This window comes from Condylura cristata, unplaced genomic scaffold, assembly GCF_000260355.1.
Source record: "Condylura cristata isolate star-nosed mole 26May11 unplaced genomic scaffold, ConCri1.0 scaffold00013, whole genome shotgun sequence".
NCBI lineage: Eukaryota > Metazoa > Chordata > Mammalia > Eulipotyphla > Talpidae > Condylura > Condylura cristata.
Genome location: NW_004567114.1, coordinates 26,397,821 through 26,421,911, shown reverse-complemented (window position 1 = coordinate 26,421,911; position 24,091 = coordinate 26,397,821). Strand labels below are relative to the sequence as shown.

Sequence of the window (24,091 nt, the reverse complement as noted above, 5' to 3'; positions counted from 1 at the left end):
CCCACTGGCCTCCAGACCTGGTGATGTTGGGGTGTCCACCATGGAGATAACGATTAAGAATCAGAATGCTGGTATATATGTCCCTTTCTTGTAGGTACCAGTGAGACATAACAAGGCCAAGAGCAAGCATATACTATATCCCTTGGCTATCCCAAGATCTCTTCTGGCTTCAGTAGGGCCACAGGCTTGTTCAGGAGTTCAGTGACTAAGAATTAGCAAGATAGGAGAAATACTAAATGTACCCAACAGCACCTTACGTCCCAGAGAAAGTTCCAACCAACTGCCCCTGACAAATGCTAAATTAGCTAATGAGTCACCCTCATGAAGGTTTGGGCACTTTTTATAGGTTCTCAGGGTGAGTGAATCTGTAGGTTCCCTTTAAGAGCAGATTTTCTGTTCCCCATTGCTTTTTGGGTCTCCAGTTCATAAGTGCTGTTGGTTTTCAAAGCCTGTTGTTATAAGGGCGCAGAGAGGGTGTTCTGCAGGCCAGGTCCCAAGGGTTGTGTGATGTGGGCATGAACCCTCCCTTCTCAAGTTCAGCATTTATGAGCTAGGTCACCACTCTGGGGAATGAGCATTTTTGGTGAGAACACATCTGCCTCTGCCTCTCCTACCCATTTCAGTGTTTTGTTGTTGTGGAGAATCTGTTCCCATCTTCAGATATTTTTCACAGGAAAATGTTCCCTATGCAGCTGTGTATTTGGTGTGTACATGGAAGGAGAGTGACTCCTGGATTTTCTTTTGCCTCTGTTGAACTGCCTCATGGCCTCCCTTTGTGTCTTAATGCTATCATTTGAGATCAGGAAAGTTTAATGACAGTTTTTCATTACTCTTCAGGTTTATGATTTTTGTGCACTGTATGTAAATTTTGCCTACTCTGAGATAATAAAGACTTTGCCCTGTGTTTTCTCCTAAAGCCTTTTTAACTTCTACTTTGAGACCTATGATCCCTCTCAATGTTTGTTTTAATGTGCAGCCAGGATGGAACATGACTATTTTTTCTTTTAAACTTTGTTTTGGTTATAATCACATGTCCATATCCATCACCTCTTTAAAAAATCATTTCTCCCATTGAATTACATTAGTCACTTGTCAAAAATGACCTGATCAGATATTTCTGTATGTGGAGTCAGAAGGTAGAATTAGTTCTGGACTCTTGTTTTTATGCTAATAAAAGTGTCTGAGATTACTAACATAGCTTTAAGTCTTGAAGAACAGGTATAAAAAGGATGAAGTTGTTGAAAACATGCTACTGCATGGATGGATCTTGAAAACAAAATTTAAGGTAAAGCAGTCAAAAAGGACTACATAATACATGGATCCACCATGTGGAATGTTTAGAACAGGAAATTCAGAGATTTAAAGTTGATTAGTAGTTGCATAGGGCTGAGGAATGGGAGAAAAAAAGGAGTAACTGCTAAAGGATATGGTTTAGAGATAATGAAAATGTTCTAAAATTGGGATGTTGATTATACAACTCTAACTCTACTAAACATTATTGAATCCTATACTTTAAGTGATTGACCTGGGTGACTTATAAATTATTTATCAAGAAAACTGTTACTGAAAACAAATAGCAGTCTTTTGTGTAGAAATTTGGATTTTTAAAATTTATATGGAAATTAAAATTAACCACATTTACCTTAAAATTTGAGGACTTTTTTCTTCATTGCCTCTCTTTTTTGATTTCTACTTAACTTCTGTTTATTTTTTCCTTGTCAGTTTTAATTTATACTTCCTCTAGTTTCTAAAGATAAAAACTTAAGCCATTCTTATTTTCTAATACAGGCATTTGAAGTTAAAATTTTCCAAGCATTTAATTTGGAGGTTCTATTTTTTACTATCATTTTGTTAGAAATACATTCTAATTTCCCTTGTCTTTTTCTTCATTAACCCATGGGTTATTTAGAAGTATGTGATTTAGAAGTATGAGATTTTTTAAATCTTACTGATTTATAATAGTGCATTCAGAAAGCATATTCTCTAAGATGAGAATCTTTTAGTTTGTTGAGCCTTAATGTATGGCTCAAATCTGGTTGTATGTTCCATGCACACAAGTAATACTTCTTCTAGTGTTGGATAGAAGGTGATAATTTTCATTGTTTTTTATTCCACTTACTTTTTATCTCCTTGTTATTTCCTCATTTTTTCATTACACACAATAAAATGTCAAGTGAAAACAAATCCCTTATTTTAACTCTATGAAATTGTGCTAACTAGCAAAGTGAAGATGTTAACTCAGTTGTATGTAGAATGTACACAATCAGTTGTCCCCTGAATCTGTTCTGCCAAAATGGGGGTTAGAAAGTATAATAAAGTGATAATGGAAATTGATATGGTCAATTTTAGTCCAAAATTTTTCAAGCAAACACATCTTATGTGGGACTTAACATTTACATTTATACTAGCACCACAAAGTTTAGATTCTGAGTTCTGGAATGTTCTTCAAATAGTATTGAGCTTTGAGAAGACATGTAAGAATGTTAGTGTGTTCAGTTCCAGGGTGTAGTAGAGTCCTTACTAGAGAACAAAGGATTCTGTGTGCCATAGCCAGATACACCACATTCCAGAATGGAAATAGCCACACAAGAAACTGCCTCAGAACAAGCCAGAACTGCCATATTTTTAGTGTTATAAAAGTTCAAGCAATTGAAAGATTAGGAATTGTTCTTGTATTATGGGTCTAACATACTAGTGACATGCACTTTCACAACTGAGTTTTTTGGATTTGACTTTAGTTCTTTTTGTTAACAAGGATGTTTTTAGGGGAGATTACCTCTTGAACAAGTGTGCCTGATAATTAGAGGGTTTGGATAAGCTTGCCCATAACATTGCCAGCTGCTTATGTGAAATAGCTGCTTCCTTTATCCACTGTTTTAAAGTAGCCTGCTCTGCAACGTTTCTAAAATTCTTGTTAGTATACCTTTTTTCATCTCAAAAAACCTCCTGTGTATATTGAAAAGAGGGAGCAACTTAATGTATTAAACTGAGCATGTTGACCACCAGTGTTTTCATAGAAAAAGCTATCCATTCAGTTAATTCTTTTATTTCCCCATGTTTATTCTAACTTCATGACAGCTATAAAAGCCAGAGGCTGTTTATTTATAAAGCCAAAGTAGATGATATTTTAGGTCCTGCCACCCGTCACTCCAACTAGGAAAGTTCACTGTTAAAACAAAGGTGTTATTTTTAGGAAGAGGTCATGCTTCTCCCTAAAATATTTGACAGCGAATATCTATAGAGACGCCTCTAATCTTGTAGTTAAAAGTATGTGAAAACCTAACTAGCAATATAAAACAGATACTGAGTCCCAGTGATTCACACTGAGTTCTGAAAGTGCAAAGGAAATCACCATAGCCTTGGCAGTGTTGGGGGGTGAGGGGAAACTTTGGAAGTTATTTTGAGAGATGAAGGAAAGCTAAAGGCAGTTCTTTATCTTTGGCTGTCTCTGAGTCATAGTGTATTTTGATAAGGATTAGTGTTACCTCATGTTTTTTTTCTTTTCTTTGCAGCCTGAAGAGTTGAGAGAAATCATTGAGAAGACTAGAGAGATGGAACAAAATAATGGCCACTACTTTGACACTGCAATAGTGAATTCAGATCTTGATAAAGCCTATCAGGAATTGCTTAGGTTAATTAACAAACTTGATACTGAACCTCAGTGGGTGCCATCCACTTGGTTGAGATGAAGGAAACATCCGTTCTGTGGTATGAGTGAAGTTGATCTGGCAGATTGCCAGTAGAAAGATAGCCCTGATATTCAGCAGCTCTGAGGATACCATGGCATGCAGTATAAGCTGAAGACCTGTTCCTAGATCTTAAGCTAGTGAGAAGTCCCCTTAGGCAATTTGTGCACAGCAGTCTTTATTCTCTGTACATGGCTTAGAGGTTCTTGCCTTATTTGGGGATTCTAAATGGACACTTTGAACATGGAAGTTCCATTATATCCATGCAAAACCTTTTTTAATTCACTTAACTTTTTTCTAAGTAATATTTTCAAGAAAAAACGTGTATAACAGTCCATGTCTCAGAGTAATAAATACTGGTGTTATTTTAATAGTAAATTTAATGACTTCAAGGGAATGGGGGTACTGTGTTTCTGTGTACTAGGCAAGACAATACGTAAAGAGACTGGTTTAATCATCAGAAACACTATTCTGAAGGAAAAAAAAAAAGACAAAACGGTGCCATTTAGGTCTGGAGTCACTTTGTTAGGTGGCATTTGTATGTATCTAATTTTTTAAAAAACATTCCGCTAGGATGCACCATTTTTTTTTTTTTAGCTCAGAGTTTGTAGATCAAACTTCACTGCACATTTAGCAGTCTCTGATCTAGTGAAACACATACAACATGTAGCTCATTTTCTTAAAGATGATTTTCTGAAATTTTTTCTTAAATTGTCACAACTAATTTGATAACCTCACTTCCTTTGCCTGATCTGCATAGTACAAAAAATTTTTATGAATGACATGGTCATACAGTGTTGACTATTTTAAAAACTTATGATGCAAATAGGTCTTTACATACATGAAGACATAGGCTATTTGACAGTTTTTGCATTTTTACATGAGCACAGTATAATTTGGCTGTGCTTATATAAGTAATAAACTGGGTTTCTGTGATGAATATAGCTGCTGTGATAATATTTAACAGATTTAATAGATCTTCATTGATTATACATTATACTTGTTCAGCATTGGAATAAAATTACATTCATCCTAGGAAATACCACAACAGTTGACTTTTAGATTAGAAGGAAAGGATGATTGGGGGCAAGTTGGTAATTTAGCACACGGAAACAGGTCTGTGTCCTAACAAGATATGCTCTGTGGCCGGAATGGAACAGCTTGCTAAATCATGTTTAAGCTAACAGGACTTTCATACTGTGTCTTTAGCTATAGCTTTAAAGTTCAATTTCTGTAAATGGCATGGAAAGTTGTAGTCTTTTCATGCCTCTAGAGATGGTGTGATGTGTGACAAACAACCTTAAATGTGAATGTCTTGATTTTATTTTTAATGAAGATTTTAACTACAGCGTTCCTATTCCCATAGCTAAACACTGGAATAATAACTGAATTGTCACTTAATTTAACATAGCAATGGTTTATAATAAGTAGTGTATCTAAATGTCATATTTGATATTTTTTCTCTCTTCTACATAATTTTATTTTAACATATGTTATATGTTGCCTTTTTCTGTCCAAGTTCATATGGCCTTGAAGTTGACTGGAGTATATGTCTTACATGGGAATACTTTCAAGATAGTGATTCCTTAGGAGGAATAACATTTCTGAGTGAAGGAGAAGAATGCCATACATATGGTCTGATACACTCCAGTTTATGGCAGGAAAATGAAGGCCAAGGAATACAAGCACTTAATCTTTCCAATTTTCCAGATTACTTTCTCCTCAGGAATGAAAGGTAGTCTGTGGAACACAACAGACTTTTGTGACCTGCTCATAATAACTAACACCTATTTTGAAAGCTAAGATCTAAAATGTTGGCAGCGTAAGTTAGACGGAGATTTCAGGTAGTCAGTTTATGGCTTTTGCCAGTCTGAGTCAGCCACACTGCAGCAGCATGCTGGCAAGATACATGCAGTTTGTAACAAGCAGATCTCCTCTACCAGTCACATGCCATGCCATAGTGTACTTTCATGAATTCTAAGGTGACAACAGATAGTTTAGGATTTTTTGAAGTCCTTTAGTTCTCCCCGTCTTTGTAAGAATAGTAAAGGGATAGAAATACTTTTGTCCCAGACTCTTCTCAGTCCTCATGAAATGGGTGTGCTGATATTCAACACAGTCCCTAAGCAAAGTGAAACTGAGTTGTTGCTGACTTCCTTCGAAGAAAAGAGGGAAAAGCCTTGCTGTATCTCCAGCTGCTCTTGTCAGTTTCATTTCCTGTCCCTCACTGGTTCTGAGACCACGTGTTAAGGTCTCATCCACTTTTAGAAATGATCCCAACAATCAATACAGATGAAAAGTCCAAGCAAGGAAATAGTTTCCTTTAATAAATTTTCTTAAGTCACAACAAACATAAAAGAGAATAGTATTTAGACTTATCCAGATTTGCTTTCTATGAAAATCTAATGTCTGGATTCTTCCCTCCCCCCCCACCTTTTTATAATGGCCTAAGAAATAAGTATTGATTTGAATGTAATTTTGTGAATGTGTATGGAAAATATAAACCAGGGATTTAGCCTTAATAAAAGGTAACCTTTCTGGCACCTATTGTTAATCCACTTTTGTATTCTCACCTGTATCTACACTCTTGTTATTTTCACTCTTGTTATTTTGAGAAGTCATAATGCACACTGTATCATAAAAATAAAAAGTAAAATTATATTTGAAATTTTAAAAATATTTGGCTGTGCTTATGTCCCTTGCCATATAATGTTTTAACACACCTAATGACAATCCAGTATTCAAGTTTTTACCAGAAGCAAGTCCACTATAAATAACCTCAAAGTGGAGCCTTTTAAAATTTTGCTCTTCACAGTGTGGGGTGGAGGGTGTGCCCATTAGCAGAGATGCAGGTTCTGTTTCCTTAATTGTTAAAAACAAACCCCAAAAAACCCTATATTAAAGACAAACAAGGTTGTAAATTTGAAAGTAGTCTAGAGAAGGGATGTAATACTTGGGGCAATTAGGATTATATGCTGCCAAGGATTTGAGGACACTGACCATAGGATGTCACTTATTAACAAATGTGTAGTTCATTTCTCCATTCTTCATTCCTCCTTTTCCTTCTAAACCACTCTTCTCCCAAAAGAAAGGAAAAATCCAACAGTTTCACACATACTTGTTGCCCTAGTGCAGCTTTCTACTATCCTGATCTGTTCCTGTGGATCAGAGCACCTCAACCCCACACAGTAAATTGTCCACTATTTTCTCCTGTTTTCTTAACAATATGCTAAACTGTAAAATCATCTGCACTTCTGTAGGAAGCTTAGCCAAAGCCAATAAATACTAGCATTTTAAGAGACCACAGGACAGGGCCCTCCTTGGTGGCATAACAGGTTAAAACACAAAACTATGAAGCTAGCCACAGCTGCTTCACCAGGAGTTCGATACCCACCAGGGAGGTGACCCACATAGCCATAGACCTCTCCTGTTTTGCCCGTTGCTCCCCTCAGCGGTGTACTTAGTCAATCTGCTTGTTCTGATCCCCACTTTTTCTGGTGAATCCTCTCACTGCCCCTGTACCTCTGGCCTGTACCCCAGTTCTGTGTGCATACATAAAGTCTTTAAAAAAAAAAAAAAAGCCACAGGAGAAATGTAGGGTACTTTGGCTAAACACTTAAAGGTAAATATTGAATTTACCTAAATGAAAGCTCCTAATTTGGTTCTGTTTCTACCTTTAAGCCATTTTTGCTTCCTAGAAAGATGATACATACTGCGTAAGAACCAATGCTCTGAAATCAAGATACACTTAGTTCCACATACCAACTGTTCTCTCACCTGAAAAAAGCTGTTTCTTCATCTGCAAAATGGAGATAATATTTAACATCACCAGGGTACTGGGAAAGTTAAATGTTAAGCAGCTAAGTACTGTCTGCTTTCAAAAGACTAAAGAACTCAGTGTTGTTTTTCCAAACACTAATCTGAAACTTTATTTGGTGTACAACAAGAGTTCTTATAAATCAGCTCCTTGGGCCCTCCCTGGTGGCGCAGCGGGTTAAAGCACTGCACTAAGAAGCTTAAGCCTCTTTAGCATGGGTTTGATTCCCGCCTGCCCCGGAGGTGACCACATGGCGTGACAGACCTCTCCTGACCCGCCCGCTGCTCCCCTCAGCAGTGTACTTGTCAATCTGCCTGTTCTGCTCTCCACTCTGTCCCTGGTGAATCCTCTCACCCTCCACATCTCTGGCCTGTACCCCAGTTCTGTATGAATGAATAAATCTTAAAAAAAAAAATCAGCTCCTCAATTTACATCCTGTCTTAGCTTCAAATACAAGCAGTCTTAAATATAGGGGATACAGGCCCTCCCTGGTGGCGCAGCGGGTTAAAGCACTGCACTAAGAAGCTTAAGCCACTTCCACATGAGTTTGATTCCTGCCGTCCCCGGAGGCGACCACATGGCGAGGCAGACCTCTCCTGACCCGCCCGCTGCTCCCCTCAGCAGTCTATTTAGTGGATCTGCCTGTTCTGCTCCCCACTCTGTCTCTCACCGCCCCTGAGCCTCTGGCCTGTACCCCAGTTCTGTATGTACAAATAAATCTTTAAAAAATAAATATATATATATATAGGGGATACAGAAAGGATAGAAGTTAAAAGTGTAAAAATTCTGAAGGTAGACTGCCTGGATTTAAATTTCAGATGTACCTGTTTCTAGGTGTCTTACCTAGGATTTATTATTTAAATTCCTTGTGCGCTTAAAAATAATACATACCTCTTGTGATAACATAAAAAACTTAACACTACCCAGCACATAACTAAGATTTATTATAGTAGGTTAATGTTTGCAGTATTATTAAAAAAAAAACCTCAGTCACCTGATTTGGCCACTCAAAACGCCACATCTTACATGAAAGGTAGCAAATTATTACTGCTTATAAAATAGTGAAAAGTTCAATTGTGACTCTCAGTTCAGAATTTTAGTATTTTTTTCACAGATGAGATAAGGAAGTATTAATAAGCCCTCAACTCACTGACAGTCATATTTACTAGTACCCCAAAATTCATCTCAGTAAGCTTAATTAGTAAAACATTGATACATGAAAGGGGAACAACGGGAGAATACCCACCTCCTGCATGTCTGCAGAGAAAGCTGTTTCCAGGTGACACTACCATGTGCTGAGCATAAGAACATGATTGGAACTGTCCATTTTAAAGTTATTTTACTGTTTATACCATAGTTACATTTAAATTGGCAGAAGTGCTGCCATGACAGGACAGAGATCTGTCATGCAAGAAAAATAGGTTTTTATAAAGCTTGAGAAGTACCACAGTAACACAAGTGTCAAGACAGCCAGCCCCAAGGTCTAACGTGGGAAGGAACAAAGGGTACTCAGCAGGCTGCCCTGACACACTGCTGTTTCCTAATGGGTGCTTCCTAATGGTAAATGGATCGCTGGGAACAGACGTCAGTGCAGCAGGGTGACACTTCAGAGTGAGTGCAGACACTGCTATATGCTCTTGCGATGTTTCTACAAATCTCATCTGTGACACATGATTGCTGAAATATGTTTCCAAAAAGATAACCCCACGTGGACACCTTAGGCCAAAAAATAAATAGCCACACGTACCAAACCTACACACCACGAATGGAAATGGTGCCATGTTAGGGTTGCAGAAGGAACCAGAGCAAGAAAGATTATTCAAACAGAAGATCTTCATCCTTCTCTTCAGCCAGGAGATTAGCAGGCTCCAGCACCTCGCCGGCTGCTCTTCGTTGCTCCAAGTCCTTCTCAGATTTTTCCTTGAGAACCTTTTTCTTCTCCTGTATTTTCTTTAACCTGTAAAACGGAATTTTCTGAATGTTGCTTGAGTGCCAAGTAGGTTTGCTTTCTTCTAGTTTTGCAAAGAGAAACATCTACATTCTGAAACAAAATTTCACCCTTTAAAAATCTCAGTATTTATAAGCCATTTAATAAAAAAGATAGGATGAATACATAATTTAGTAGCTGATTTCAAAAGTTCCTAATCTGATGGCATAAATTTTGAAATTCATTTCCTGAGCATTCAGTTATAAAAATAATCTTTCAATATGGACCACCACCAAATGGTAGCAGACAAAAACTCTGATGGTGAGATCACACATCATACTACACTCAGCTATCTCAGGGTCTGAGGTGGCCCTGTTGTCCCTGAATACGTGTGTCCTCACCTGTTTTTGTAACCTCATATACTACCTAAATAGTACTTACTGTCCCTACTAGCTTCAAATGTCACAACCTATTTATGCACCTATGTAACGTCTCTCCAAGTACTATGTAAATTCTCTAATGGTAAGATTTAGATTTTTACATAATGCCCCCCAGTACATTATACTTACTCCTGGAACATACTCAACATGTAATACACATTTGTTGATTGGCTCATTAATTGCAGTTCCTTTTTATGTGGGAGGCAGACACTTAAATCGCTTTACTTTAAAGACTCATCTAGTCAATTAGTAGCATCTCTGAGGAAGACAGGTCTATGTAAAATTTGACAGATTTTTCTCTACCCTGTGGCAGTATTATTTCTTGCTTCTTACTAGGATAAAATCAGGTCTTGCTACTCAAGAACATAGGTCAACAACTCTCAGCAAATTGAGCCTTTATAATATGGAAAACAAAAATGATTAGTAACTGCCAATTCCAACAAACCTGTAGAACTCTTCTCGTTCTCTCTCATCCAGCTCCGTGATGATGTAAGCAAGGGTACGTTCAATCCGGGGAATGATAACTAGGGTTCAAATATATGCATGAATGTAAAAAACATGAACACATCTAATCTCATTTCAAATTACCAGTGTTCATTTATATAAGTTACCTATTTTTTCTATCGTTAATGTACAATTAATACAGAAAACAGGGCACTATGGGTTAAGGTGCAGCATTATGAAGTTAGCTGCAGCCACTTCAGCACAAATTCATTTCCTAACCAGGGAGCTGACCCACATGGCTCAGCCTCTCCTGACCCTCACGCTGCTCCCCTCCACAGTATACTTTGTCAACCTGCCTGTTCTGCTCCCCACTTTGTCCCTGGTGAGCCTCTCACCACCCCTGCACCTCTGGCCTGTACCCTAGTTCTGTATGCATAAATAAAATCTTTAAAAAAAACAAAGTAGAAAATCAAGCTGAGAGGATTTAAAAGATGTTTTGTGTCATAGTATTGTCTGTTCTGCTTCTAGAACATGAATTCCTTGGGAACTGGAACTGTTACTATATTCATTTTGTTTTGCTGGCAATTCCATGGATGAGGTGTAACATTAGCAAGCAAAAAAAGAAATGCGTTTTGAGTTTTTTAGAAAATGATAATTTCCTAAAACTGAGGCCAAGTAAAAAAAAGTCTTTGCTATTCAATTGTTGCTTTCCTACCATAAAATTGAATGTTTCTTTCATGAAAGATTCTTGAGCAGCAAATAATAATATCAACAAATATGCTTAATTTTTAAATGATGAAGTAAGTAAGAGACAGGAAATAAATGCACTCATTGGAAAGATTTCCACCCTTCGTTCACAAATCACCAAAGTTAGTAAATTAACATTCCATAATTTCTCTCACCACTCCTCTGTAACTCCCCCAGACGCATCTCTGGAAGCGTCTAGTACACTGGAATAGGACTCCTGCCCTTCCTTCTGTGAACAGGGACGGTGTCTTAGTAGCCTAGAGTCAGGGAGAAGATGAAGCAAGAGCCTCACTGCAGCTTAAACTCACCGTGTTCAATGGCATTTACACGCCTGTTGGTAATCTTGATAGCTTCATCCAAAGTAACAAAGGATGTCTAAGAGAAGAGGACAAATTACTAATGTAAGCACAAAGTGATCCTCACTGTGCCCTGTTCATTTCCCTCCACACAGCACTTTGTAGAGAACATTTAAAAACCAAGACTACTTTCAACATGCTCACAAGGAAAAATGCTGGTAAGATTTTCACAGAGCCAGTACTACTTCTACACTATCAGAACTTGTATTCTGCAGCCTCACCTGAAGTGAGAATCTCTCATCAGGAGAGAATCATACACTACTGGGCACAAAGTGGGAAAAATGCTTTGATGCACAGGCCATGTTACATTTATATTTTACTCATGTAAGAACCATTGCTGTTTTCACCTAGCAAATGGTGAGAAAATACTAAACCACTGCAAATATTTTGTTAGTAATAAAAAGTAGGGACAATGATACAGAAACCACCATTTGAGAAATCAAAGTATCTTTGGCTTGCTCCACAAGGTATGGAACAGTTACAAAGAGCAGAACACTCGACTCATATCTGAATCTCCCCACTCAGTGATTAGAAATTAAGCCACAGAGGTGAGCACTTAGCTACTGACCTGCAGTGAGGCTAGTTCCACCAGTAGTTCCACTGCTTTGGCATAATTCCTCTTTAATTTAGCCAACTGCTCCCCACCTCTGGCTAACCCAGTCAGTTCATAACCTGAAAGAACAAGTCAGACAACATTTGTCACTAGAAAGGAAATGATCATAATAATCCCCAAAAGATGGCAAGTTAGAATGGCAAACATGGACTGACAAATTCATTAGCCCTTGTTACATGCAAACAGCGCCCATCCCATGCCTGATGTAGGGCAAGCTGCTGAGAAAATTCTACATAAGGATGCTATTCTAAAAGCTTTTGACTCCATTTCACCAGCTTGCTGGATTCTCCAATGCACCCCAGTGCCTTTGTACATCATATTGTGTGATGCCCACAGTAGTGACCCTCGTTAGCAGTGACTCTATAATGCTTAACTTCTTTACTCAAATGGCACTGAATATTCTACGTGAACCAACAGGTACAAAGAGAGAACACTGATACTTATTTTTAAAATTGTTCAATTCTGAATCCTAGCTCAACTAGAAGGAAAAGATGGCATCAGAGGTTTCCTGCTTCACTCCTGGGTTGCACTGACCCAGGGCAATCCTGACTAGGGACGAGATAAGAATACCTCTTGAACATCTGAGGCAAACACTATTCCAGAAGGGAAACCAAGGAAATTCAACTTCATTCAACCCCTTCACAAGGGGTTGGAGAGTGACCTTAAAGAGACTGCACCAGGGGTAGGGAGTTGCTGAGCAAACCTCAGCCACAGAGCTGTAGGCCGTGTTAGACGCAGCCCAGGGAGGTGAAAACCAAGGAGCACGGAGGCGCACCCCTGACTGAGGGAGACACAAGCGTTATGTATAACCCACAAGCTATGTAAAAGACTAAGAGATTTGACCAAATACAAATTAAGATACCACTTGCTTTTAAAAGGCAAGCAAGAGACTTGAAGGTATTTTTAGTATTTTACCCACCAACGAGAATATATACATTAAGTTGTAGAAAATGAACAACTGTTCATCATTTATTGTCAGGGCAATGCAAATCAAAACCACAGGAAGATACCAACTCATACCAGTGAATTCTGTCTGACTACACAGTAGAGGGTTTCTACTGCTGCAATCACTGAACTCTAAAGTCTAGTAAGCACCACTTTCCAGAAGTAGGTTCATTTAAAGGAAAACCAGATCTCAGAGCTACACATGAACACAAAAGCTGCGTACTTACTGTCTGTGCCCTCGTGGTAGTGCTCAAACACGGGGAGAGTGACACCTGTGAAGAAGAAGCAGACACAGACACAGCTTCGTAAGCGTCCTCAGGGCACTGCCTTCTCAGCACTACTTCCCTGGGTTTCCTTTTCAGTAAGTACTCAAAGGGCAAGAGACGGTCTGGAATGATAACTGACTTAAATAACTTTAGGAACTTGCTTTCAGTGTTGATTCCTATTCAAAAGTTCTAGCATCCTAAATAATAAAGAAATGGTTGTTAACAACTTTCCTTTCATTCTTTAGTGAAGCATACTTAATATACAAAAACTGCACATATTTAACCATCTACATTGTGATGCATTTACACACATGCATTATACTATACCAACACCACAATCAAGATAATAACATCACCTGCAAAAGATTTCTTGTATCTGCTTTCCTGTATCTGTATGTGTGTTAAGAACTACCCCTTAACAAGTTTTTTAAGTACAACAGTGGCCTACTTACCTGTAGGCATAATATTGTACAGCAGCTCTCCAGAGCTCATTCATACTGTATTGCTAACTCACATGCACTGAACCCCATGACCTGCCCACCAAGTTACAAATTTTAACATGTAAAGCCAATCAACCTATCCTAAGTAGAAAAGAGAAATTAGTACATTAAGCTTGCTGTCTAAACAGGTTAATTTAAAGATGAATTCTTTTCTGCTACAAGTCCAAAGAGTTTTAAAGGTTACCTGCTACATTATCCTTCTTTGCTCGTATCTTCACCTGGGCTTTATTTACATTTTGGATAACTGTGGTGCTGCAGGAACAGAAAAGAGCTTATTTAGATTAGACTTTGGAATGAGAAAACTCCAGGAATCCTGCTGGATCAGTTCAACAGAGTGAGATAACACAATGAAGCATGTTTTGATGAGTATCTTTTCCCAGAAAAGACGACGCATCACTCGCTGCTGCCTAAAGAGGGCCTCAGAGAGCAAAGTATTAGCCATAAGAAAAAGAATGACTTAAGCACACAGGCTGTCTTGCACGTGTATGACTCTAGGGATTTTTATTCTGCTAATGTAATTTGATGGAAAAACTCCCTCAAAGTTTGCTGTCCAACTGTCGAAGCAATTGTGCAATTCTTTATGCTATCTAATTTCCAAATAGCTTTGTCTGAGTAATCCATTACCATCAAGAAAAAAGTGTTTTCACCCTAACTGCCCAAAACACTCTCACCACTTACATACTACTGACTGACTCCCCATCCTCCTCTGCTGAGAAAGTCAGGAAAATTACTAGCCTACCAATAGTGGCAAAAATTAAAGTTTACTACTTCAGAGTACCTTCATGCCCCTGAAGCTGTAACATCTTTCCACTTAGTAATGCTAATACATGAAACAAAGGCAACTGCGTACCCCTGTTGACAACAGGAATACTGTGCTGCAACGGTGAAACCAGATTTATTGTGATAATCATTCTACAGTGTATTACAATACTAGCCACTATGAACACACTCCTGAAACTAATGCTATATGCCAGTTATAGGTACAACATTATAACTTTTAATCAAAAATTAAAAAGAAAAAAAAAAAGAATGGAAGGATTATGTCATTGGGTAGAATATGAAAACAACTTGCTTCTACCCCGGCCACTAAACAGCTATGTAACTTCAGGAAACCTATGAACCTAAGCTGAAAATAACAAAGATTGCTGAGCTTATTTGGAAAATCACAGGACATATGTAAAATGGCAAACCCCCTTTTAAAGCAGTAACAAAACCTTACTGTATGCTTTATAAAACATATATTTATGATGATGAAAAGTCCTAAAATTTGTGCCTTGTGCACAACTAGTTCCATTCTCAAATAGCTATGTTAAGGAGATAATAGAAACAAAAATATATACACATGAAAATGTCATGACATCTTCAATACTCCAAAATCTGAAAATCAACCCCACAACTAGCCATGAAGACAAAACGCTAATGAAGTTGGTATATATAGAAAAAAGTTATACAGCCATATGAATAAAAGAACAATGTTTATGATACAAGTTAAATAAAAGGAGACTATAAAATAATGTATCTCCTGTGCCTACAACTATGTAGCAGATACACATGATGGTAATAAAGGCAGCAGGAGTGTTAGGTGAAAGGGTTAAAAGTATTCTTTCTTATGAATTCTCCTACACTGCTGATGGGAATGCAAACTAGTACAACCACTGTGGAAAACTGTTTGGAAGTTTCTCAAACTGCTAAACATGGAGCTTCCCTATGACGCAGCAATCCCACTCCTCGGTATCTACCCAAAAGACGCAAAAACATTTATTCAAAAAGACACCTACACCCCCATGTTTATTGCTGCTTTATTTGCAATAGGAAAGACATGGAATCAACCCAAATGCCCAACAGTAGATGACTGGATTAAAACGGTGTGGTACATATGCACAATAGAATATTACTCAGCAACCAAAAAAGATAAAAACATGCCTTTCAACAACATGGATGGAGCTGGGAGGGATCATTCTTAGTGAAATTAGCCAGAAAGAAAAGGAAAAATACCAGATGGTTTCACTCATTGCAGGATCATAAAGGACCAGGGGAAAAATAATGATGATGATGAACAAATAATATACCAGAGACATTTTACGGGGGTGGAGTGGAGCGTGAGATCAAAAATGGGGGCGGGAGAAAGTACTCTGGACTATGGTGATGGCTCACACGTGATTTGGTGATGGGAAGCCCACAGGGATTACAACTGAGATGGAAAAAGGCACAAAATTATGTAAAAATAAACTATTCTATTATTTAAAAAAGTATTCTTCCTTATTATTACATCATTTGCCTTTAATGCTTATATATTTTTAATTAAAATCTGACTTTAAATTAAATTGTGAACATGAAAGCACTTTCTTTACTTTTTTAAAACCCGACTTAGACTTCTTACCTAAAGTCCCCTGCTGTGAACTTGGCCTCAGCCAGTGAAAAAGCTGCTTCTCTCATCACTTCACCCATCAACATTTTAGTCTGGAAAAGCATAAACCAACAGCAGATTCAATCAGGATTTTTACAAGAAAAACCCATAACATAATTATGTTCCTTTAATAATTAGAAGTATTTGATGTCAGGTGTGCATGTAAATATTTTTTGATAGTAATAAAACAAAATAAAAATTTCCAATTTTGCTTGAACAACTTTGGTTATGGTCACTAACAATGATGCAAAACTGTGAGACTATGAGTCTTAGAATCAAAGCACAGTAAGAAATAGAAAAAAATTAATCTGTACTGAAAAACTTGTCTTATTCTTGAATGGTTTCATGAAACTTGCTCAAATGTCTTCAATTCAATGCAGCGCGGTCAAAATCCTAAAGCACAGTGATTCAAAAAATACATCTAAAATATTTAATGTTTAATTGAAAATTTAGCTATCCAAGCACTTTCTTTAAATGTTTTTTGTTGTTGTCGTTTTAAAAGATTTATTTATTTATGCATACAGAACTGGGACACAGCCCAGAGGTGCAGGGGCAGGGAGAAGACCCACCAGAGACAGAGTGGGGGGAAGAACAGGCAGATCTACTGAAACACACTGGGAAGGAAGCAGCAGGTGAGACAAGAGAGGTCTGCTGTGCCATATGGGTCACGGTCACCTCCCTACTGGGAATCGAACAGGCACTGAAGCAACTGTGGCTGGCTAGCGTCATAGTGCTTTAACCTACTGAGCCACCAGGGAGGGCCCAATTTTTTTTTTTAAGAAAAGAAAAGTAGGGACAACTCTAGGGTAGGAATTATCTTACCAAATATTGAAAATGAAAATGTGCGGCTTATAATAAGGAAATATATCTGGTACTGGAACAAATGAATGAATAAAGTGGATTATAGAGATCTGAAACAACCTCAAGGGTACATGAGATAGTAGTAGAGACCATTTACAAAATGATAAAGCTAAATTCCTACCCTCTCTACCCTTATCCCTTACATCACACCCAAGAGAAGACCAAGCAAAGCAAAATTCATAAATATTAAAGATAGAGGGCTAAAAAATAACAACAGAAAATATAGACTATTTTCCTAATTTTTTTAGGCCTTTCTAAAGTAATGCATTATGTACATAGTGCACAAGCTACATAAAAGAAAAGACAAACAGATTAGACAAACTGATTTGACCAAAAAAGAATTAAGATATAATTGTTTTAAGTTAAAAAATAAGCAAAAGACTTCGAGAAAACATTTTTAGCATTTTACCCACCAACTAGAATGAAGATACATAGAACTTCTAGAAAAATATGAGATATTCACCAAAAAAGACAAATTACAAATAAACATGAAAAGATGCTCAACCTCATTAAGTTATCTAAAGTAGTACAAGTTAAAATAAGAGTTTAACCCAATGGATTAGTAACAAACACAAAAAATGATTAGCATCAGTTTTTTAAATAGGTTCTCTCTCATCATTTGTTAAGAACGCAAGTTAATGTATCAAGTGAAGGGCAATTCGGCCTTCACTAAAAAATTTTTAGTTATGTAAAATGACTATATCCTCAAAGTTCTAAGATCCTTTTTCCAAAGAAATGCTAGCATCATAAACATAAGGATTTAAAAGTCCAACTCTCCCCAAACAGTAAAACTAAATATTTTTCAATAGAAAAATGATTAAATGCCACTATGCATGCCATGAAGTACCACGCAGTTATTACAAAGAATGAGACAGATTTGAATGTGCTGAGGAAGAGAGATGTCCGCACAGCCAACAAGTGAGGGGAGCGGAGAAAGAGGCAGGAAATGCTGCATCTAAAAGCAAATGTATATACACATACTTATAAATCTTGAGACAAATATATCAATATATTGACATATTAATATATGAATACACACATTTCATATAATATGTACAAAATAACTACACTTGCCAAAAAGTAAAGATGAAAAGACTAAAGGCTATACACTGAAGTGTCAAGGACAAGCCCTTTGAAAAGTGAGAGGATGACTGGAGGAGGGGAGAGCAAGCTATGAAAAAGAATTTTTGCTTTTTTTTTTGATATACTAATTTATTCTCACATTATTTATCCAAAAAGCATTCAATTAAAACCTATTCCATCCAGCAGTGTCCTGGGCATCAGAAATATAGTGCTACAATGGCAAAGTTCCAGCTCCCAAGGAACTCGAATTCCCTAGCAGGGAAATACAGACAAAAAAAAATACAGCAGTATGTGCTATGATAAAATTAGACCATGACCAAAGTAAATATGGTGTTCACTTCAGATAGTTGATGGGGAGTGACCAATCTAAAGACACCAGCGGGCCAAAGGGGCCAGTCGTAAGGTATTCTGAGAAAGAGCATTTCAGGCCGAAGAAACACCTAATATAAAGGCCCTTTGGCTCCCAGTGAGGTCAGGGCAGCAGGAGGGGTCAGAGCAGACCAGCAGCCAAGGCTTTGGGGAAAGGGAGGGGGCTGGGACTAAATGAACTATCTGAAACTTGTTCAACTTCAATGGCACTTTACCTTTGAAAAAATGAAATTTAATTCAAAGAATTAAAATATCATGGGTCATGATAGATTTTCCTTAGGTAATTCTAAAATAAACACTGTTTGAAGCCAAGCTCCTTTTACCTCTATTATCTTCTTTAGAATTTGTCGAAATCGAAGAGTTAAAGCATCAGATTTTTTCTTCAGGAGGTTTCGACCTGTCTGTGCTCCTTTCAGTCTAGCCTTCATGATGGTCTGGGCCCTACATAAAGGAAAAGTAAAGACATTATTCTCATTACTTAAAGGAAATAAAAATAACTCTCTAAAGTATTAAAATGATGCTTTATCCATTGAGTTAACAATAAAATATGTAACATTTTTAGTTGACAGGTTAAATTGATTTCTCAATACTACAGATTTCCAGCCTCTGTGTTCCACAAATGAAATATTTATTTACAACAATTCTTTAACCAACATCTGGAGTATTATTAAACCACAATAAAATTACCAGGAACCCTATTTTATGATGTCAGCATAATTTAAATGCTTATATGATTTGTAGGTTAAAATATCACCTGTGTCTTCAGTTTCCAATAGTAGAGTGGCACTAAAAATTAAAAAACCAGCCCTCCCTGGTGGTGCAGCGGGTTAAAGCACAGCACTAAGAAGCTTAAGCCACTTCTGCATGAGTTCGATTCCCACCTGCCCGGAGGAGATCCACATGGTGTGGCAGACCTCTCCTGACCCGCCCGCTGCTCCCCTCAGCAGTGTACTTTGTCGATCTGCCTGTTCTGCTCCCCGCTCTGTGTCTGATGAATCCTCTCACCCTCCACACCTCTGGCCTGTACCCCAGTTCTGTATGAATAAATAAAATCTTTAAAAAAAATTAAAAAACAAAACTGTCTACTAACATGTCAAAATTTGAAGCGAACCAACACTTCTGCTTTGGGGAATCTGAAGAATTTATCCTACGGATTTACTCCCACTGTAACAGGGTGGTCCCTAGGAAAAAGGGAAGTTCCAGGTTCCCTGCCCCACCCAGAAGGAGGGCGGAGCTGAGCAGAGAAAAAGGAGAGAAGAAGAGAATGAAGCAGGGTGAAGAAGGAGGAGACCTGAGGAAACCACATGGAGCAGCAAGCATGTGATGAAGACACGTGCTTGTTTCCTGACCCTGGACTGGCTAAGGCAGATGTGGGTGAGATACCTGTAGGGAGGTGACTATGGCAGTGTTTATATTGATTTTGATTTTGCTCTTTTGCCCCCAGATTTGTCTGGCCATTTCTGACCCTTTTCCATGGGTCCCGGCCAGAAGGTGCTTTAGTGGCGGGCTTTCAGGCCTTGCTTTGGACCAACCCCTTTTGGGTTGACTTTTGCCCACGAGGGGATGGGTAACTTCAGGTGTTTGATTTAGAAATTATATTCTTTGTGTTCCGTATTGTATATTTACTGTATTAAAGTCCCTTTTCATTAAAGTTTTACATGTTCTGTCTTGTTGCGGCGGATGACAGAACCCACTTAGAGCAGGCAGTTTTTGGGGCTTCAGGGGTGTCCCTCTCCCCCTGTCCTCTTAACAGATTTGGGGTGCCCTATAACACCACAAGTGTAAAAAAAAAAATGTGCAAGGTTCAGGATGAGATACTAGCCTGATTTGTGAGAGCAAAATGGCAGAAAACAAATGTTCTATAAATCATGCCTCATGGTACAACAGCCAAGAGGATGGCCGTCCACAGGTGCTCTCTCCGAGGGACACAGTCTTACTATGCCAAGTAGGGGCAGGTAGGGCTGTAGAGACCCAGCGAGTAATTCTAGAGCGGACCCACAGAAAGTGTCAGCTGTTCCTTTGGGAAAGGGGGCTAACTGAAAAGAATGGATTTACTTTTTACTACTAGATTTCTTTGTATCTTTTGGATTTTATGACACAATTTTTTTTTCTGTTAAGTGTGGCATTAAAGTGTTTTGACATCATTCGTCAAAACCCTAATTCCACTCACTAATTTGCAAATAATGCTGGATAACAAGTAAAATAAACATACTCCTAAAATAAAGCAAGCTACTAAAGGCTCCTCACCCCCTTATTTCAATCTCAGTCCATCAGAAATGCAATTATCAAAGTCAAGAAAGCAGTAGCAGAAAGTATTTCTGTTCTTGCTGCCATGTGCCAACTATACAACACAGATACTTAGTAATTTGTTCATCCATGTAATTTCAAGAGATTGATGTTATAGCCAACCGCAAACACCATATATTAGTCTTCTTAAATTCCTAGACTCTGAAATCTTTTACCATAAGGCTAAGGTTACTGAGACAATTTCATTGCTGGGACTTTAGATATTATCTTAAATGGGAAACAAGGTTCAGAAGAGTGAAACAACTTCCCCATGGTTACATGAGAGAGCAGGCAGGCCAGGACCTGAACTAGATTTTTGACTCCTGTGAGTTGTGCAACCTGGACCCACTATACTCCCAAAACAGGTCACACTGCTTCCCCCACAGATCGTAACTATATCAGATGAACAGAACTATTCAAATCTCTCTTTGGGAAAAAAAAAAAAAACACTTGATGGCACTGACCTCATAGGGAAGTGTAACCAAGTGGAGCCTGTCCTGTCTCCAGCCTGAACAGGCATCATCCACCCTATGTGTACACTTAACACACTGTAATGCTGACAGTAACCCCCGGAATTTGGACCTAACGCATTGGATCAAATTTCAGTCAAAGTCTAGCATTGCAGATTCCGTAGAGTAAAAGATGAAATCAGTTCATAAAATTTGGTTTACCTTGGTAATTTCAATGTCCTCCTAGGTAATGACATCTATGGAAATTGATAAATGTCACTCATCTCTGGTGATTGAACAATAGGGAGTGACTTGCCCAAGGGCTTACAGCCAGGAGGTAGTTGAAACTGGATCTGACTGACTTCTGTTGACTCCAAATCCTCCTCTTTTGCTTCCACCCTAAACTTGCTCCCTCTGGTGCCTACGTGGGGGAAAGCCCATTTTCACAGAATAATGCTGTAAGGCAGAACTGTCTAAAACAGAAGTTGCCAGTGTGTTTTCTTTAAAAACTTGTCATTTTACAAGTTTCAGAGCCGCTCAGTCCTCCAAAGCTCTACTCTTCATCTAAATAATAGGGATGATGCCTATGTTTCCAGCTGAATCAAAGACATCTGACTACATGACAAAGGAACAGCTGCTATGCCTTGGGAAGAAATATTAGAGAAGCTGCTACTTCCTGCACCTGAGTTTTCTCTTAATCAGCAAGCTGAATGCTCTCAAAGTCAATTTCACCTTCACAAATCTATCGTTCTTATTTATGTTAAAAAAAAGTTTACTTTTGCCTTTCTATTGCTAATTAAAATCAAACCAAAAAAAAATTAACATTCTTACTGTCAAAGATAAATGCAGCCAGACACTAACAAATGTAACTGTCCTAACAAAGGAAGGTCAGAGGCATCCAACAGATGGTGTGTAGAACCATCAGTAAATTGTCAGGTGGAGGATAGAAACGAACAATAAATTCTAGTAGCCCTGTACTATACTTTCTCAGGCCGGCATTTTAACAGGCATTTCTCAGAGGACATCTTAGAAACAGCCTTAGTCTGTTAGAAGTCATGCCAGAGTTTGGTGGCCCCTCAGTGCAAAGGTTTGCAGAGTCCGCATCAGTTAAGTGCCAGTTCTGCAGTTCTCATTGTAATTTAGCCATCATCCTTTATTTCACAAGCATTGCCTTTCTCCTCAAATCACTCCCACCCCACCCTAGTAATAACTACTAGAAAGTTTAAAAAACAACAACAAAAACCTCTATTTCATTAAAAGATGTAGCCAGGGGAAATCTAGGTTTAGGATTTGATTATAATTCTCAGATTCAAAGTCTGTAAGAAATGATCAAGATACGGGAAGAAACAGTTCTAAAGAGATAGCACAATCAAAAGATCCCAATGTCACAATGAAAAAAATGGTTTTCTGCTCTTCACTGAAAAAAAAAAGGAAAAGAGCAAATAAAAACCACCTGTAATTTCCACAAGTTGTGAGCCAGAGTTGAGAAAATTTCAAAGTTTTCTTTAGAAGCTAGTCACATACCTAGGGCATTATGCTACTTTCCCTGACAAAGAATTCAGGCTAGAAGAGAAAGACACCCCAGACCTAAGCAGATTCCAAGCCATGGGTCAATCAACATTGTTTGCGGACCTTTTATGAATTAATAAACAAGACACTCATCCTGGAGAAAGCCCACAGTCCAACGAGGAGGGTATGTAAACAAATAACCATTTTGCAATTAACAGAAATTGAACAAAATACCACGGTGCTAAAGCAAAAGGACCTCAGAAACTGGTATGTTTCCATCACAGGTGACAGACACTTCATTGGATCTTGGAAAATAAGTACGGGGATCCTAGACTGCCCACCAAGCCAAGAAGATTCAATTCCACCCCAATATGGCTTAGAGGTCTCTTCTAATTTGCTACTTCCCCCGGCAGTAGACTTCCCTTCTCTGCGCATTTCGTTCGTCCGGCATCTCACTACAATGTGAGTGCGATGAAGACACGCCTGGCGATCGTTCATAGTTATATAAATCCAGTGGCAGGCCTTCTTAAAAGGTTTGTAGAATGAATGGTTCGATTAAAAAGTCAGCGGACACGCACAAAGGCTAGACACCCGAGAGCCTGTTCTTAGGGACTCAGATCGCTTTCTTCCAAACTGGCTCACTCAGAGGACCGTGAGGGGGCCGTCAAGGCGCCTCGCCTCGGGCTCACGAAGAGGCTGGAGAAAGCTTAGAATTGGCCCCGATAAAGGGAACTACGCTGCTGGCCCAGGGTATTGAGGGGACCGCAGTTCCAGGCAGACGTTGCTTTACAGGTGCTGCTGACACCATTCTTTTACTTACATTCGGGAGGGAAAGATCTCAATTCGGTCTTTGCCCGACATTCTGTCAGTGGTTGTTCGGCTTAGGTCCCCTGCACGGTAGTTGCGGTTGCAGCAAACCCCGGCACTTAGTCTTCCCCCACCAAGTCAGCTGGTGGGGTCACTTGACCAGCCTCGCGTTGCTAAGCGGCAGCTAGCGTAAGCACACTTTACTTCCGCTTCCGGTTGGCATGAGGCGGGGGAGGGGCGGGGAGGAAAGGAGGTAGGCGATGCCCGGATGTGGAGGCGCGCGCACCGGAGACCTGCACCTCTATTCTCGGTCGCCTCCTAGTCCCGCCTCCTCCAGTTCCCAGGCGACTGCGCTAAGTGCTGCGCGCGCAGAGCGAAAGGACAGAAGAGCATACGCCTTCTCTTCCTCTACTTTTCACCTTTGGTCACAGCGCCCCCTCATGGTGGACTGAAGCTTTGAGAGAAGATTCATTACTCATGGCCGAGGAATCAGATTCCCACCTCTTCTTCGCTTTGAGGTTACGTAGTAAAAAATTTAGGGCGGAAACGTACTTTTGGGATTCTCCTATGATCCATGTT

At 38.8% G+C, this 24,091-nt stretch overlaps 2 protein-coding genes across 3 annotated transcripts in view; one reads left to right on the top strand and one right to left on the bottom strand.

The window, feature by feature from the left end:
- Positions 1-7,066, top strand: part of MPP5 (membrane protein, palmitoylated 5 (MAGUK p55 subfamily member 5)) — a 69,431-nt gene extending 62,365 nt beyond the window's left edge. For both annotated transcript variants that reach the window (XM_004681767.2, XM_012724629.1), the window contains exon 15: positions 3,513-7,066. In XM_004681767.2, the coding sequence (XP_004681824.1) occupies positions 3,513-3,689 (177 nt within the window). In that variant the 3' untranslated portion in view covers positions 3,690-7,066. The remainder of the gene's footprint in view (positions 1-3,512) is intronic.
- Positions 7,067-8,427: 1,361 nt separating this feature from the next.
- Positions 8,428-23,701, bottom strand: ATP6V1D (ATPase, H+ transporting, lysosomal 34kDa, V1 subunit D). The gene is made up of 9 exons (XM_004681766.2): positions 23,526-23,701; positions 18,785-18,902; positions 16,122-16,201; positions 13,926-13,993; positions 13,203-13,247; positions 11,986-12,089; positions 11,370-11,436; positions 10,316-10,394; positions 8,428-9,460 (listed from the first exon to the last, which is right to left on the bottom strand). Exons 1-9 carry the CDS (start codon positions 23,564-23,566, stop codon positions 9,319-9,321), a joined length of 744 nt encoding a protein of 247 aa, XP_004681823.1. The 5' UTR covers positions 23,567-23,701; the 3' UTR covers positions 8,428-9,318.
- Positions 23,702-24,091: the final 390 nt, after the last annotated feature.

Bases quoted from the DNA above. Each gene is read 5' to 3' on its own strand.
- ATP6V1D (XM_004681766.2), bottom strand. From the start codon at position 23,566: ATGTCGGGCAAAGACCGAATTGAGATCTTTCCCTCCCGAAT. The intron at 12,090-13,202 runs GTAAGTACGCAG...TTGTTCTTTCAG, and splicing joins CTACCACGAGGGCACAGACA to GTTATGAACTGACTGGGTTA. The intron at 10,395-11,369 runs GTGAGTTTAAGC...TTTGAACCCTAG, and splicing joins TGTAAATGCCATTGAACACG to TTATCATTCCCCGGATTGAA.